This window comes from Dendropsophus ebraccatus, chromosome 1, assembly GCF_027789765.1.
Source record: "Dendropsophus ebraccatus isolate aDenEbr1 chromosome 1, aDenEbr1.pat, whole genome shotgun sequence".
In the NCBI taxonomy this organism is placed as follows: Eukaryota; Metazoa; Chordata; class Amphibia; order Anura; family Hylidae; genus Dendropsophus; species Dendropsophus ebraccatus.
Window position 1 is genome coordinate 230914113 of NC_091454.1, and position 19408 is coordinate 230933520.

General features: G+C 46.7%; 1 protein-coding gene across 1 annotated transcript in view; it reads right to left on the bottom strand.

The window, feature by feature from the left end:
• Positions 1-18854, bottom strand: part of CD68 (CD68 molecule) — a 36453-nt gene extending 17599 nt beyond the window's left edge. Inside the window, exon 1 of the mRNA XM_069950279.1 lies at positions 18686-18854. Coding sequence (XP_069806380.1) covers positions 18686-18731 — 46 coding nt within the window. The 5' untranslated portion in view covers positions 18732-18854. The remainder of the gene's footprint in view (positions 1-18685) is intronic.
• Between the last annotated feature and the right edge of the window lie 554 nt (positions 18855-19408).

Consider the following 19408-nt stretch of genomic DNA (forward strand, 5'->3'; position numbering starts at 1 on the left):
CCCTCTCCATACATCTCTACCCTAATCTCCTGATACCTCCTCACATACTGTCCTCTCCTCTCCATACATCTCTACCCTAATCTCCTGATACCTCCTCACATACTGTCCTCTCCTCTCCATACATCTCTACCCTAATCTCCTGATACCTCCTCACATACTGTCCTGCCCTCTCCATACATCTCTACCCTAATCTCCTGATACCTCCTCACATACTGTCCTATCCTCTCCATGCATCTCTACCCTAATCTTCTGATACCTCCTCACATACTGTCCTCTCCTCTCCATACATCTCTACCCTAATCTCCTGATACCTCCTCACATACTGTCCTCTCCTCTCCATACATCTCTACCCTAATCTCCTGATACCTCCTCACATACTGTCCTCTCCTCTCCATACATCTCTACCCTAATCTCCTGATACCTCCTCACATACTGTCCTCTCCTCTCCATACATCTCTACCTTAATCTCCTGATACCTCCTTACATACTGTCCTGTCCTCTCCATACATCTCTACCCTAATCTCCTGATACCTCCTCACATACTGTCCTCTCCATACATCTCTACCCTAATCTCCTGATACCTCCTCACATACTGTCCTCTCCTCTCCATACATCTCAACCATAATCTCCTGATACCTCCTCACATAGTGTCCTCTCCATACATCTCTACCCTAATTACCTCCTCACATACTGTCCTCTCCTCTCCATACATCTCTACCCTAATCTCCTGATACCTCCTCACATACTGTCCTGTCCTCTCCATACATCCCTACCCTAATCTCCTGATACCCCCTCACATACTGTCCTGTCCTCCCCATACATCTCTACCCTAATCTCCTGATACCTCCTCACATACTGCCCTCTCCATACATCTCTACCCTAATCTCCTGATACCTCCTCATATACTGTCCTCTCCTCTCCATACATCTCTACCCTAATCTCCTGATACCTCCTCACATACTGTCCTCTCCATACATCTCTACCCTAATCTCCTGATACCTCCTCACATACTGTCCTCTCCTCTCCATACATCTCTACCCTAATCTCCTGATACCTCCTCACATACTGTCCTCTCCTCTCCATACATCAATACCCTAATCTCCTGATACCTCCTCATATACTGTCCTCTCCTCTCCATACATCTCTACCCTAATCTCCTGATACCTCCTCACATACTGTCCTCTCCATACATCTCTACCCTAATCTCCTGATACCTCCTCACATACTGTCCTCTCCTCTCCATACATCTCTACCCTAATCTCCTGATACCTCCTCATATACTGTCCTCTCCTCTCCATACATCTCTACCCTAATCTCCTGATACCTCCTCACATACTGTCCTCTCCATACATCTCTACCCTAATCTCCTGATACCTCCTCACATACTTTCCTCTCCATACATATCTACCCTAATCTCCTGATACCTCCTCACATACTGTCCTTTCCTCTCCATACATCTCTACCCTAATCTCCTGATACCTCCTCACATACTGTCCTGTCCTCTCCATACATCTCTACCCTAATCTCCTGATACCTCCTCACATACTGTCCTCTCCTCTCCATACATCTCTACCCTAATCTCCTGATACCTCCTCACATACTGTCCTCTCCTCTCCATACATCTCTACCCTAATCTCCTGATACCTCCTCACATACTGTCCTGTCCTCTCCATACATCTCTACCCTAATCTCCTGATACCTCCTCACATACTGTCCTGTCCTCTCCATACATCTCTACCCTAATCTCCTGATACCTCCTCACATACTGTCCTCTCCATACATCTCTACCCTAATCTCCTGATACCCCCTCACATACTGTCCTGTCCTCTCCATACATCTCTACCCTAATCTCCTGATACCTCCTCACATACTGTCCTCTCCATACATCTCTACCCTAATCTCCTGATACCTCCTCACATACTGCCCTCTCCATACATCTCTACCCTAATCCCCTGATACCTCCTCACATACTGTCCTCTCCTCTCCATACATCTCTACCCTAATCTCCTGATACCTCCTCACATACTGTCCTCTCCTCTCCATACATCTCAACCATAATCTCCTGATACCTCCTCACATACTGTCCTCTCCATACATCTCTACCCTAATCTCCTGATACCTCCTCACATACTGTCCTCTCCTCTCCATACATCTCTACCCTAATCTCCTGATACCTCCTCACATACTGTCCTGTCCTCTCCATGCATCTCTACCCTAATCTCCTGATACCTCCTCACATACTGTCCTGTCCTCTCCATACATCTCTACCCTAATCTCCTGATACCTCCTCACATACTGTCCTCTCCATACATCTCTACCCTAATCTCCTGATACCCCCTCACATACTGTCCTGTCCTCTCCATACATCTCTACCCTAATCTCCTGATACCTCCTCACATACTGTCCTCTCCATACATCTCTACCCTAATCTCCTGATACCTCCTCACATACTGTCCTGTCCTCTCCATACATCTCTACCCTAATCTCCTGATACCTCCTCACATACTGCCCTCTCCATACATCTCTACCCTAATCTCCTGATACCTCCTCACATACTGTCCTCTCCTTTCCATACATCTCTACCCTAATCTCCTGATACCTCCTCACATACTGTCCTGTCCTCTCCATACATCTCTACCCTAATCTCCTGATACCTCCTCACATACTGTCCTGTCCTTTCCATACATCTCTACCCTAATCTCCTGATACCTCCTCACATACTGTCCTGTCCTCTCCATACATCTCTACCCTAATCTTCTGATACCTCCTCATATACTGTCCTCTCCATACATCTGTACCCTAATCTCCTGATACCTCCTCACATACTGTCCTCTCCTCTCCATACATCTCTACCCTAATCTCCTGATACCTCCTCACATACTGTCCTCTCCTCTCCATACATCTCAACCATAATCTCCTGATACCTCCTCACATAGTGTCCTCTCCATACATCTCTACCCTAATCTCCTGATACCTCCTCACATACTGTCCTCTCCTCTCCATACATCTCTACCCTAATCTCCTGATACCTCCTCACATACTGTCCTGTCCTCTCCATACATCTCTACCCTAATCTCCTGATACCTCCTCACATACTGTCCTGTCCATACATCTCTACCCTAATCTCCTGATACCTCCTCACATACTGTCCTGTCCATACATCTCTACCTTAATCTCCTGATACCTCCTCACATACTGTCCTCTCCATACATCTCTACCCTAATCTCCTGATACCTCCTCACATACTGTCCTCTCCTCTCCATACATCTCTACGCTAATCTCCTGATACCTCCTCACATACTGTCCTCTCCTCTCCATACATCTCTACCCTAATCTCCTGATACCTCCTCACATACTGTCCTCTCCATACATCTCTACCCTAATCTCCTGATACCTCCTCACATACTGTCCTCTCCTCTCCATACATCTCTACCCTAATCTCCTGATACCTCCTCACATACTGTCCTCTCCTCTCCATACATCAATACCCTAATCTCCTGATACCTCCTCATATACTGTCCTCTCCTCTCCATACATCTCTACCCTAATCTCCTGATACCTCCTCACATACTGTCCTCTCCTCTCCATACATCTCTACCCTAATCTCCTGATACCTCCTCATATACTGTCCTCTCCTCTCCATACATCTCTACCCTAATCTCCTGATACCTCCTCACATACTGTTCTCTCCATACATCTCTACCCTAATCTCCTGATACCTCCTCACATACTTTCCTCTCCATACATATCTACCCTAATCTCCTGATACCTCCTCACATACTGTCCTTTCCTCTCCATACATCTCTACCCTAATCTCCTGATACCTCCTCACATACTGTCCTGTCCTCTCCATACATCTCTACCCTAATCTCCTGATACCTCCTCACATACTGTCCTGTCCTCTCCATACATCTCTACCCTAATCTCCTGATACCTCCTCACATACTGTCCTGTCCTCTCCATACATCTCTACCCTAATCTCCTGATACCTCCTCACATACTGTCCTCTCCATACATCTCTACCCTAATCTCCTGATACCTCCTCACATACTGTCCTCTCCATACATCTCTACCCTAATCTCCTGATACCTCCTCACATACTGTTCTCTCCATACATCTCTACCCTAATCTCCTGATACCTCCTCACATACTGTCCTGTCCTCTCCATACATCTCTACCCTAATCTCCTGATACCTCCTCACATACTGTCCTCTCCTCTCCATACATCTCTACCCTAATCTCCTGATACCTCCTCACATACTGTCCTCTCCATACATCCCTACCCTAATCTCCTGATACCTCCTCACATACTGTCCTCTCCATACATCTCTACCCTAATCTCCTGATACCTCCTCACATACTGTCCTGTCCATACATCTCTACCCTAATCTCCTGATACCTCCTCACATACTGTCCTCTCCTCTCTATACATCTCTACCCTAATCTCCTGATACCTCCTCACATACTGTCCTCTCCTCTCCATACATCTCTACCCTAATCTCCTGATACCTCCTCACATACTGTCCTCTCTTCTCCATACATCCCTACCCTAATCTCCTGATACCTCCTCACATACTGTCCTCTCCATACATCTCTACCCTAATCTCCTGATACCTCCTCACATACTGTCCTGTCCATACATCTCTACCCTAATCTCCTGATACCTCCTCACATACTGTCCTCTCCTCTCTATACATCTCTACCCTAATCTCCTGATACCTCCTCACATACTGTCCTCTCCTCTCCATACATCTCAACCATAATCTCCTGATACCTCCTCACATACTGTCCTCTCCATACATCTCTACCCTAATCTCCTGATACCTCCTCACATACTGTCCTGTCCTCTCCATACATCTCTACCCTAATCTCCTGATACCTCCTCACATACTGTCCTGTCCTCTCCATACATCTCTACCCTAATCTCCTGATACCTCCTCACATACTGTCCTCTCCATACATCTCTACCCTAATCTCCTGATACCCCCTCACATACTGTCCTGTCCTCTCCATACATCTCTACCCTAATCTCCTGATACCTCCTCACATACTGTCCTGTCCTCTCTATACATCTCTACCCTAATCTCCTGATACCTCCTCACATACTGTCCTCTCCATACATCTCTACCCTAATCTCCTGATACCTCCTCACATACTGCCCTCTCCATACATCTCTACCCTAATCTCCTGATACCTCCTCACATACTGTCCTCTCCTCTCCATACATCTCTACCCTAATCTCCTGATACCTCCTCACATACTGTCCTCTCCTCTCCATACATCTCTACCCTAATCTCCTGATACCTCCTCACATACTGTCCTCTCCTCTCCATACATCTCTACCCTAATCTCCTGATACCTCCTCACATACTGTCCTCTCCTCTCCATACATCTCAACCATAATCTCCTGATACCTCCTCACATACTGTCCTCTCCATACATCTCTACCCTAATCTCCTGATACCTCCTCACATACTGTCCTCTCCTCTCCATACATCTCTACCCTAATCTCCTGATACCTCCTCACATACTGTCCTCTCCTCTCCATACATCTCAACCATAATCTCCTGATACCTCCTCACATACTGTCCTCTCCATACATCTCTACCCTAATCTCCTGATACCTCCTCACATACTGTCCTCTCCTCTCCATACATCTCTACCCTAATCTCCTGATACCTCCTCACATACTGTCCTCTCCATACATCTCTACCCTAATCTCCTGATACCTCCTCACATACTGCCCTCTCCATACATCTCTACCCTAATCTCCTGATACCTCCTCACATACTGTCCTCTCCTCTCCATACATCTCTACCCTAATCTTCTGATACCTCCTCATATACTGTCCTCTCCATACATCTGTACCCTAATCTCCTGATACCTCCTCACATACTGTCCTCTCCTCTCCATACATCTCTACCTTAATCTCCTGATACCTCCTTACATACTGTCCTGTCCTCTCCATACATCTCTACCCTAATCTCCTGATACCTCCTCACATACTGTCCTCTCCATACATCTCTACCCTAATCTCCTGATACCTCCTCACATACTGTCCTCTCCTCTCCATACATCTCTACCCTAATCTCCTGATACCTCCTCACATACTGTCCTATCCTCTCCATACATCTCTACCCTAATCTTCTGATACCTCCTCACATACTGTCCTCTCCTCTCCATACATCTCTACCCTAATCTTCTGATACCTCCTCATATACTGTCCTCTCCTCTCCATACATCTCTACCCTAATCTCCTGATACCTCCTCACATACTGTCCTCTCCTCTCCATACATCTGTACCCTAATCTCCTGATACCTCCTCACATACTGTCCTCTCCTTTCCATACATCTCTACCTTAATCTCCTGATACCTCCTTACATACTGTCCTGTCCTCTCCATACATCTCTACCCTAATCTCCTGATACCTCCTCACATACTGTCCTCTCCATACATCTCTACCCTAATCTCCTGATACCTCCTCACATACTGTCCTCTCCTCTCCATACATCTCTACCCTAATCTCCTGATACCTCCTCACATACTGTCCTCTCCTCTCCATACATCTCTACCCTAATCTCCTGATACCTCCTCACATACTGTCCTCTCCATACATCTCTACCCTAATCTCCTGATACCTCCTCACATACTGTCCTCTCCTCTCCATACATCTGTACCCTAATCTCCTGATACCTCCTCACATACTGTCCTCTCCATACATCTCTACCCTAATCTCCTGATACCTCCTCACATACTGTCCTGTCCTCTCCATACATCTCTACCCTAATCTCCTGATACCTCCTCACATACTGTCCTCTCCTCTCCATACATCTCTACCCTAATCTCCTGATACCTCCTCACATACTGTCCTCTCCATACATCTCTACCCTAATCTCCTGATACCTCCTCACATACTGTTCTCTCCATACATCTCTACCCTAATCTCCTGATACCTCCTCACATACTGTCCTGTCCTCTCCATACATCTCTACCCTAATCTCCTGATACCTCCTCACATACTGTCCTCTCCTCTCCATACATCTCTACCCTAATCTCCTGATACCCCCTCACATACTGTCCTGTCCTCTCCATACATCTCTACCCTAATCTCCTGATACCTCCTCACATACTGTCCTATCCTCTCCATACATCTCTACCCTAATCTCCTGATACCTCCTCACATACTGTCCTCTCCTCTCCATACATCTCTACCCTAATCTCCAGATACCTCCTCACATACTGTCCTGTCCATACATCTCTACCCTAATCTCCTGATACCTCCTCACATACTGTCCTGTCCTCTCCATACATCTCTACCCTAATCTCCTGATACCTCCTCACATACTGTCCTCTCCTCTCCATACATCTCTACCCTAATCTCCTGATACCTCCTCACATACTGTCCTGTCCATACATCTCTACCCTAATCTCCTGAAACCTCCTCACATACTGTCCTGTCCTCTCCATACATCTCTACCCTAATCTCCTGATACCTCCTCACATACTGTCCTCTCCATACATCTCTACCCTAATCTCCTGATACCTCCTCACATACTGTCCTCTCCTCTCCATACATCTCTACCCTAATCTCCTGATACCTCCTCACATACTGTCCTCTCCTCTCCATACATCTCTACCCTAATCTCCTGATACCTCCTCACATACTGTCCTCTCCTCTCCATACATCTCTACCCTAATCTCCTGATACCTCCTCACATACTGTCCTCTCCTCTCCATACATCTCTACCCTAATCTCCTGATACCTCCTCACATACTGTCCTCTCCATACATCTCTACCCTAATCTCCTGATACCTCCTCACATACTGTCCTGTCCTCTCCATACATCTCTACCCTAATCTCCTGATACCTCCTCACATACTGCCCTCTCCATACATCTCTACCCTAATCTCCTGATACCTCCTCACATACTGTCCTCTCCTCTCCATACATCTCTACCCTAATCTCCTGATACCTCCTCACATACTGTCCTCTCTTCTCCATACATCTCTACCCTAATCTCCAGATACCTCCTCACATACTGTCCTGTCCATACATCTCTACCCTAATCTCCTGATACCTCCTCACATACTGTCCTGTCCTCTCCATACATCTCTACCCTAATCTCCTGATACCTCCTCACATACTGTCCTCTCCTCTCCATACATCTCTACCCTAATCTCCTGATACCTCCTCACATACTGTCCTCTCCTCTCCATACATCTCTACCCTAATCTCCTGATACCTCCTCACATACTGTCCTGTCCATACATCTCTACCCTAATCTCCTGAAACCTCCTCACATACTGTCCTGTCCTCTCCATACATCTCTACCCTAATCTCCTGATACCTCCTCACATACTGTCCTCTCCTCTCCATACATCTCTACCCTAATCTTCTGATACCTCCTCACATACTGTCCTCTCCTCTCCATACATCTCTACCCTAATCTCCTGATATCTCCTCACATACTGTCCTCTCCTCTCCATACATCCCTACCCTAATCTCCTGAAACCTCCTCACATACTGTCCTGTCCTCTCCATACATCTCTACCCTAATCTCCTGATACCTCCTCACATACTGTCCTCTCCTCTCCATACATCTCTACCCTAATCTCCTGATACCTCCTCACATACTGTCCTCTCCTCTCCATACATCTCTACCCTAATCTCCTGATACCTCCTCACATACTGTCCTCTTCTCTCCATACATCTCTACCCTAATCTCCTGATACCTCCTCACATACTGTCCTCTCCATACATCTCTACCCTAATCTCCTGATACCTCCTCACATACTGTCCTCTCCATACATCTCTACCCTAATCTCCTAATACCTCCTCACATACTGTCCTCTCCTCTCCATACATCTCTACCCTAATCTCCTGATACCTCCTCACATACTGTCCTCTCCATACATCTCTACCCTAATCTCCTGATACCTCCTCACATACTGTCCTGTCCTCTCCATACATCTCTACCCTAATCTCCTGATACCTCCTCACATACTGTCCTCTCCTCTCCATACATCTCTACCCTAATCTCCTGATACCTCCTCACATACTGTCCTCTCCATACATCTCTACCCTAATCTCCTGATACCTCCTCACATACTGTCCTGTCCTCTCCATACATCTCTACCCTAATCTCCTGATACCTCCTCACATACTGCCCTCTCCATACATCTCTACCCTAATCTCCTGATACCTCCTCACATACTGTCCTCTCCTCTCCATACATCTCTACCCTAATCTCCTGATACCTCCTCACATACTGTCCTCTCCTCTCCATACATCTCTACCCTAATCTCCTGATACCTCCTCACATACTGTCCTGCCCTCTCCATACATCTCTACCCTAATCTCCTGATACCTCCTCACATACTGTCCTATCCTCTCCATGCATCTCTACCCTAATCTTCTGATACCTCCTCACATACTGTCCTCTCCTCTCCATACATCTCTACCCTAATCTCCTGATACCTCCTCACATACTGTCCTCTCCTCTCCATACATCTCTACCCTAATCTCCTGATACCTCCTCACATACTGTCCTCTCCTCTCCATACATCTCTACCCTAATCTCCTGATACCTCCTCACATACTGTCCTCTCCTCTCCATACATCTCTACCTTAATCTCCTGATACCTCCTTACATACTGTCCTGTCCTCTCCATACATCTCTACCCTAATCTCCTGATACCTCCTCACATACTGTCCTCTCCATACATCTCTACCCTAATCTCCTGATACCTCCTCACATACTGTCCTCTCCTCTCCATACATCTCAACCATAATCTCCTGATACCTCCTCACATAGTGTCCTCTCCATACATCTCTACCCTAATTACCTCCTCACATACTGTCCTCTCCTCTCCATACATCTCTACCCTAATCTCCTGATACCTCCTCATATACTGTCCTCTCCTCTCCATACATCTCTACCCTAATCTCCTGATACCTCCTCACATACTGTCCTCTCCATACATCTCTACCCTAATCTCCTGATACCTCCTCACATACTGTCCTCTCCTCTCCATACATCTCTACCCTAATCTCCTGATACCTCCTCACATACTGTCCTCTCCTCTCCATACATCAATACCCTAATCTCCTGATACCTCCTCATATACTGTCCTCTCCTCTCCATACATCTCTACCCTAATCTCCTGATACCTCCTCACATACTGTCCTCTCCATACATCTCTACCCTAATCTCCTGATACCTCCTCACATACTGTCCTCTCCTCTCCATACATCTCTACCCTAATCTCCTGATACCTCCTCATATACTGTCCTCTCCTCTCCATACATCTCTACCCTAATCTCCTGATACCTCCTCACATACTGTCCTCTCCATACATCTCTACCCTAATCTCCTGATACCTCCTCACATACTTTCCTCTCCATACATATCTACCCTAATCTCCTGATACCTCCTCACATACTGTCCTTTCCTCTCCATACATCTCTACCCTAATCTCCTGATACCTCCTCACATACTGTCCTGTCCTCTCCATACATCTCTACCCTAATCTCCTGATACCTCCTCACATACTGTCCTCTCCTCTCCATACATCTCAACCATAATCTCCTGATACCTCCTCACATACTGTCCTCTCCATACATCTCTACCCTAATCTCCTGATACCTCCTCACATACTGTCCTCTCCTCTCCATACATCTCTACCCTAATCTCCTGATACCTCCTCACATACTGTCCTGTCCTCTCCATACATCTCTACCCTAATCTCCTGATACCTCCTCACATACTGTCCTGTCCTCTCCATACATCTCTACCCTAATCTCCTGATACCTCCTCACATACTGTCCTCTCCATACATCTCTACCCTAATCTCCTGATACCCCCTCACATACTGTCCTGTCCTCTCCATACATCTCTACCCTAATCTCCTGATACCTCCTCACATACTGTCCTCTCCATACATCTCTACCCTAATCTCCTGATACCTCCTCACATACTGCCCTCTCCATACATCTCTACCCTAATCCCCTGATACCTCCTCACATACTGTCCTCTCCTCTCCATACATCTCTACCCTAATCTCCTGATACCTCCTCACATACTGTCCTCTCCTCTCCATACATCTCAACCATAATCTCCTGATACCTCCTCACATACTGTCCTCTCCATACATCTCTACCCTAATCTCCTGATACCTCCTCACATACTGTCCTCTCCTCTCCATACATCTCTACCCTAATCTCCTGATACCTCCTCACATACTGTCCTGTCCTCTCCATGCATCTCTACCCTAATCTCCTGATACCTCCTCACATACTGTCCTGTCCTCTCCATACATCTCTACCCTAATCTCCTGATACCTCCTCACATACTGTCCTCTCCATACATCTCTACCCTAATCTCCTGATACCCCCTCACATACTGTCCTGTCCTCTCCATACATCTCTACCCTAATCTCCTGATACCTCCTCACATACTGTCCTCTCCATACATCTCTACCCTAATCTCCTGATACCTCCTCACATACTGTCCTGTCCTCTCCATACATCTCTACCCTAATCTCCTGATACCTCCTCACATACTGCCCTCTCCATACATCTCTACCCTAATCTCCTGATACCTCCTCACATACTGTCCTGTCCTTTCCATACATCTCTACCCTAATCTCCTGATACCTCCTCACATACTGTCCTGTCCTCTCCATACATCTCTACCCTAATCTTCTGATACCTCCTCATATACTGTCCTCTCCATACATCTGTACCCTAATCTCCTGATACCTCCTCACATACTGTCCTCTCCTCTCCATACATCTCTACCTTAATCTCCTGATACCTCCTTACATACTGTCCTGTCCTCTCCATACATCTATACCCTAATCTCCTGATACCTCCTCACATACTGTCCTCTCCATACATCTCTACCCTAATCTCCTGATACCTCCTCACATACTGTCCTCTCCTCTCCATACATCTCTACCCTAATCTCCTGATACCTCCTCACATACTGTCCTCTCCTCTCCATACATCAATACCCTAATCTCCTGATACCTCCTCATATACTGTCCTCTCCTCTCCATACATCTCTACCCTAATCTCCTGATACCTCCTCACATACTGTCCTCTCCTCTCCATACATCTCTACCCTAATCTCCTGATACCTCCTCATATACTGTCCTCTCCTCTCCATACATCTCTACCCTAATCTCCTGATACCTCCTCACATACTGTTCTCTCCATACATCTCTACCCTAATCTCCTGATACCTCCTCACATACTTTCCTCTCCATACATATCTACCCTAATCTCCTGATACCTCCTCACATACTGTCCTTTCCTCTCCATACATCTCTACCCTAATCTCCTGATACCTCCTCACATACTGTCCTGTCCTCTCCATACATCTCTACCCTAATCTCCTGATACCTCCTCACATACTGTCCTGTCCTCTCCATACATCTCTACCCTAATCTCCTGATACCTCCTCACATACTGTCCTGTCCTCTCCATACATCTCTACCCTAATCTCCTGATACCTCCTCACATACTGCCCTCTCCTCTCCATACATCTCTACCCTAATCTCCTGATACCTCCTCACATACTGTCCTCTCCATACATCTCTACCCTAATCTCCTGATACCTCCTCACATACTGTTCTCTCCATACATCTCTACCCTAATCTCCTGATACCTCCTCACATACTGTCCTGTCCTCTCCATACATCTCTACCCTAATCTCCTGATACCTCCTCACATACTGTCCTCTCCTCTCCATACATCTCTACCCTAATCTCCTGATACCTCCTCACATACTGTCCTCTCCATACATCCCTACCCTAATCTCCTGATACCTCCTCACATACTGTCCTCTCCATACATCTCTACCCTAATCTCCTGATACCTCCTCACATACTGTCCTGTCCATACATCTCTACCCTAATCTCCTGATACCTCCTCACATACTGTCCTCTCCTCTCTATACATCTCTACCCTAATCTCCTGATACCTCCTCACATACTGTCCTCTCCATACATCTCTACCCTAATCTCCTGATACCTCCTCACATACTGTCCTCTCCATACATCTCTACCCTAATCTCCTGATACCTCCTCACATACTGTCCTCTCCTCTCCATACATCTCTACCCTAATCTCCTGATACCTCCTCACATACTGTCCTCTCCTCTCCATACATCTCAACCATAATCTCCTGATACCTCCTCACATACTGTCCTCTCCATACATCTCTACCCTAATCTCCTGATACCTCCTCACATACTGTCCTGTCCTCTCCATACATCTCTACCCTAATCTCCTGATACCTCCTCACATACTGTCCTGTCCTCTCCATACATCTCTACCCTAATCTCCTGATACCTCCTCACATACTGTCCTCTCCATACATCTCTACCCTAATCTCCTGATACCCCCTCACATACTGTCCTGTCCTCTCCATACATCTCTACCCTAATCTCCTGATACCTCCTCACATACTGTCCTGTCCTCTCTATACATCTCTACCCTAATCTCCTGATACCTCCTCACATACTGTCCTCTCCATACATCTCTACCCTAATCTCCTGATACCTCCTCACATACTGCCCTCTCCATACATCTCTACCCTAATCTCCTGATACCTCCTCACATACTGCCCTCTCCATACATCTCTACCCTAATCTCCTGATACCTCCTCACATACTGTCCTCTCCTCTCCATACATCTCTACCCTAATCTCCTGATACCTCCTCACATACTGTCCTCTCCTCTCCATACATCTCTACCCTAATCTCCTGATACCTCCTCACATACTGTCCTCTCCTCTCCATACATCTCAACCATAATCTCCTGATACCTCCTCACATACTGTCCTCTCCATACATCTCTACCCTAATCTCCTGATACCTCCTCACATACTGTCCTCTCCTCTCCATACATCTCTACCCTAATCTCCTGATACCTCCTCACATACTGTCCTCTCCTCTCCATACATCTCAACCATAATCTCCTGATACCTCCTCACATACTGTCCTCTCCATACATCTCTACCCTAATCTCCTGATACCTCCTCACATACTGTCCTCTCCTCTCCATACATCTCTACCCTAATCTCCTGATACCTCCTCACATACTGTCCTCTCCATACATCTCTACCCTAATCTCCTGATACCCCCTCACATACTGTCCTGTCCTCTCCATACATCTCTACCCTAATCTCCTGATACCTCCTCACATACTGTCCTCTCCATACATCTCTACCCTAATCTCCTGATACCTCCTCACATACTGCCCTCTCCATACATCTCTACCCTAATCTCCTGATACCTCCTCACATACTGTCCTCTCCTCTCCATACATCTCTACCCTAATCTTCTGATACCTCCTCATATACTGTCCTCTCCATACATCTGTACCCTAATCTCCTGATACCTCCTCACATACTGTCCTCTCCTCTCCATACATCTCTACCTTAATCTCCTGATACCTCCTTACATACTGTCCTGTCCTCTCCATACATCTCTACCCTAATCTCCTGATACCTCCTCACATACTGTCCTCTCCATACATCTCTACCCTAATCTCCTGATACCTCCTCACATACTGTCCTCTCCTCTCCATACATCTCTACCCTAATCTCCTGATACCTCCTCACATACTGTCCTATCCTCTCCATACATCTCTACCCTAATCTTCTGATACCTCCTCACATACTGTCCTCTCCTCTCCATACATCTCTACCCTAATCTTCTGATACCTCCTCATATACTGTCCTCTCCTCTCCATACATCTCTACCCTAATCTCCTGATACCTCCTCACATACTGTCCTCTCCTCTCCATACATCTGTACCCTAATCTCCTGATACCTCCTCACATACTGTCCTCTCCTTTCCATACATCTCTACCTTAATCTCCTGATACCTCCTTACATACTGTCCTGTCCTCTCCATACATCTCTACCCTAATCTCCTGATACCTCCTCACATACTGTCCTCTCCATACATCTCTACCCTAATCTCCTGATACCTCCTCACATACTGTCCTCTCCTCTCCATACATCTCTACCCTAATCTCCTGATACCTCCTCACATACTGTCCTGTCCTCTCCATACATCTCTACCCTAATCTCCTGATACCTCCTCACATACTGTCCTCTCCTCTCCATACATCTCTACCCTAATCTCCTGATACCTCCTCACATACTGTCCTCTCCATACATCTCTACCCTAATCTCCTGATACCTCCTCATATACTGTCCTCTCCTCTCCATACATCTGTACCCTAATCTCCTGATACCTCCTCACATACTGTCCTCTCCATACATCTCTACCCTAATCTCCTGATACCTCCTCACATACTGTCCTGTCCTCTCCATACATCTCTACCCTAATCTCCCGATACCTCCTCACATACTGTCCTCTCCTCTCCATACATCTCTACCCTAATCTCCTGATACCTCCTCACATACTGTCCTCTCCATACATCTCTACCCTAATCTCCTGATACCTCCTCACATACTGTTCTCTCCATACATCTCTACCCTAATCTCCTGATACCTCCTCACATACTGTCCTGTCCTCTCCATACATCTCTACCCTAATCTCCTGATACCTCCTCATATACTGTCCTCTCCTCTCCATACATCTCTACCCTAATCTCTTGATACCTCCTCACATACTGTCCTCTCCTCTCCATACATCTCTACCCTAATCTCCTGATACCTCCTCACATACTGTCCTCTCCTCCCCATACATCCCTACCCTAATCTCCTGATACCTCCTCACATACTGTCCTCTCCATACATCTCTACCCTAATCTCCTGATACCTCCTCACATACTGTCCTCTCCATACATCTCTACCCTAATCTCCTGATACCTCCTCACATACTGTCCTGTCCTCTCCATACATCTCTACCCTAACCTCCTGATACCTCCTCACATACTGTCCTCTCTTCTCCATACATCTCTACCCTAATCTCCTGATACCTCCTCACATACTGTCCTCTCCTCTCCATACATCTCTACCCTAATCTCCTGATACCTCCTCACATACTGTCCTGTCCTCTCCATACATCTCTTCCCTAATCTCCTGATACCTCCTCACATACTGTCCTCTCCATACATCTCTACCCTAATCTCCTGACACCTCCTCACATACTGTCCTCTCCATACATCTCTACCCTAATCTCCTGATACCTCCTCACATACTGTCCTCTCCTCTCCATACATCTCTACCCTAATCTCCTGATACCTCCTCACATACTGTCCTCTCCTCTCCATACATCTCTACCCTAATCTCCTGATACCTCCTCACATACTGTCCTCTCTTCTCCATACATCCCTACCCTAATCTCCTGATACCTCCTCACATACTGTCCTCTCCTCTCCATACATCTCTACCCTAATCTCCCGATACCTCCTCACATACTGTCCTCTCCATACATCTCTACCCTAATCTCCTGATACCTCCTCACATACTGTCCTCTCCTCTCCATACATCTCTACCCTAATCTCCTGATACCTCCTCACATACTGTCCTCTCCTCTCCATACATCTCTACCCTAATCTCCTGATACCTCCTCACATACTGTCCTGTCCTCTCCATACATCTCTACCCTAATCTCCTGATATCTCCTCACATACTGTCCTCTCCTCTCCATACATCCCTACCCTAATCTCCTGATACCTCCTCACATACTGTCCTCTCCATACATCTCTACCCTAATCTCCTGATACCTCCTCACATACTGTCTTCTCCATACATTTCTACCCTAATCTCCCGATACCTCCTCACATACTGTCCTCTCCTCTCCATACATCTCTACCCTAATCTCCTGATACCTCCTCACATACTGTTCTCTCCATACATCTCTACTCTAATCTCCTGATACCTCCTCATATACTGTCCTCTCCTCTCCATACATCTCTACCCTAATCTCTTGATACCTCCTCACATACTGTCCTCTCCTCTCCATACATCTCTACCCTAATCTCCTGATACCTCCTCACATACTGTCCTGTCCTCTCCATACATCTCTACCCTAATCTCCTGATACCTCCTCACATACTGTCCTCTCCATACATCTCTACCCTAATCTCCTGATACCTCCTCACATACTGTCCTGTCCTCTCCATACATCTCTACCCTAATCTCCTGATACCTCCTCACATACTGTCCTCTCCTCTCCATACATCTCTACCCTAATCTCCTGATACCTCCTCACATACTGTCCTGTCCTCTCCATACATCTCTTCCCTAATCTCCTGATACCTCCTCACATACTGTCCTCTCCATACATCTCTACCCTAATCTCCTGATACCTCCTCACATACTGTCCTCTCCATACATCTCTACCCTAATCTCCTGATACCTCCTCACATACTGTCCTCTCCTCTCCATACATCTCTACCCTAATCTCCTGATACCTCCTCACATACTGTCCTCTCTTCTCCATACATCCCTACCCTAATCTCCTGATACCTCCTCACATACTGTCCTCTCCTCTCCATACATCTCTACCCTAATCTCCCGATACCTCCTCACATACTGTCCTCTCCATACATCTCTACCCTAATCTCCTGATACCTCCTCACATACTGTCCTCTCCTCTCCATACATCTCTACCCTAATCTCCTGATACCTCCTCACATACTGTCCTCTCCTCTCCATACATCTCTACCCTAATCTCCTGATACCTCCTCACATACTGTCCTGTCCTCTCCATACATCTCTACCCTAATCTCCTGATATCTCCTCACATACTGTCCTCTCCTCTCCATACATCCCTACCCTAATCTCCTGATACCTCCTCACATACTGTCCTCTCCTCTCCATACATCTCTACCCTAATCTCCTGATACCTCCTCACATACTGTCCTCTCCTCTCCATACATCTCTACCCTAATCTCCTGATACCTCCTCACATACTTTCCTCTCTTCTCCATACATCCCTACCCTAATCTCCTGATACCTCCTCACATACTGTCCTCTCCTCTCCATACATCTCTACCCTAATCTCCCGATACCTCCTCACATACTGTCCTCTCCATACATCTCTACCCTAATCTCCTGATACCTCCTCACATACTGTCCTCTCCTCTCCATACATCTCTACCCTAATCTCCTGATACCTCCTCACATACTGTCCTCTCCTCTCCATACATCTCTACCCTAATCTCCTGATACCTCCTCACATACTGTCCTGTCCTCTCCATACATCTCTACCCTAATCTCCTGATACCTCCTCACATACTGTCCTCTCCATACATCCCTACCCTAATCTCCTGATACCTCCTCACATACTGTCCTCTCCATACATCTCTACCCTAATCTCCTGATACCTCCTCACATACTGTCCTCTCCTCTCCATACATCTCTACCCTAATCTCCTGATACCTCCTCACATACTGTCCTCTCCTCTCCATACATCTCTACCCTAATCTCCTGATACCTCCTCACATACTGTCCTCTCCTCTCCATACATCTCTACCCTAATCTCCTGATACCTCCTCACATACTGTCCTCTCCTCTCCATACATCTCTACCCTAATCTCCTGATACCTCCTCACATACTGTCCTCTCCTCTCCATACATCTCTACCCTAATCTCCTGATACCTCCTCACATACTGTCCTCTCCTCTCCATACATCTCTATGGAGATCCCCCCAGCATATAACCTTGTCTCTGGTATGATGAGATGTCGGGGTACCTTGTAGGTAGAGGCAGAAGATGATGATTCCACCCAGCATTCCCATCCTGAGGCTGCAGCTCTCGGTCCTCCCGGTCTTACTGTCGGCAGTCTACTCCTCTTTACCTTCTACCTCTCTCTCCGTCCAGTTCTCTCCCCCGCAGTCTCTTTGTCATGTGATCGCGCCCAGATTTAGTTCCCTTCTTAGTGTCAGTAAAAAGGAAGCGAGAAGAGGAAGAGCCTGTGACTGATGGGACGTGAAGGGCAGAGGCCATAGTGTAACCGCCACAGTATACACACCCCATCACCCACAGTATACACACCCCATCACCCACAGTATACGTACCCCATCACCCACAGTATACGTACCCCATCACCCACAGTATACACACCCCATTACCCACAGTATACGTACCCCATCACCCACAGTATACGTACCCCATCACCCACAGTATACACACCCCATCACCCACAGTATACACACCCCATCACCCACAGTATACGTACCCCATCACCCACAGTATACGTACCCCATCACCCACAGTATACACACCCCATCACCCACAGTATACATACCCCATCACCCACAGTATACACACCCCATCACCCACAGTATACGTACCCCATCACCAACAGTATACGTACCCCATCACCCACAGTATACGTACCCCATCACCCACAGTATACACATCCCATTACCCACAGTATACACACCCCATCACCCACAGTATACACATCCCATTA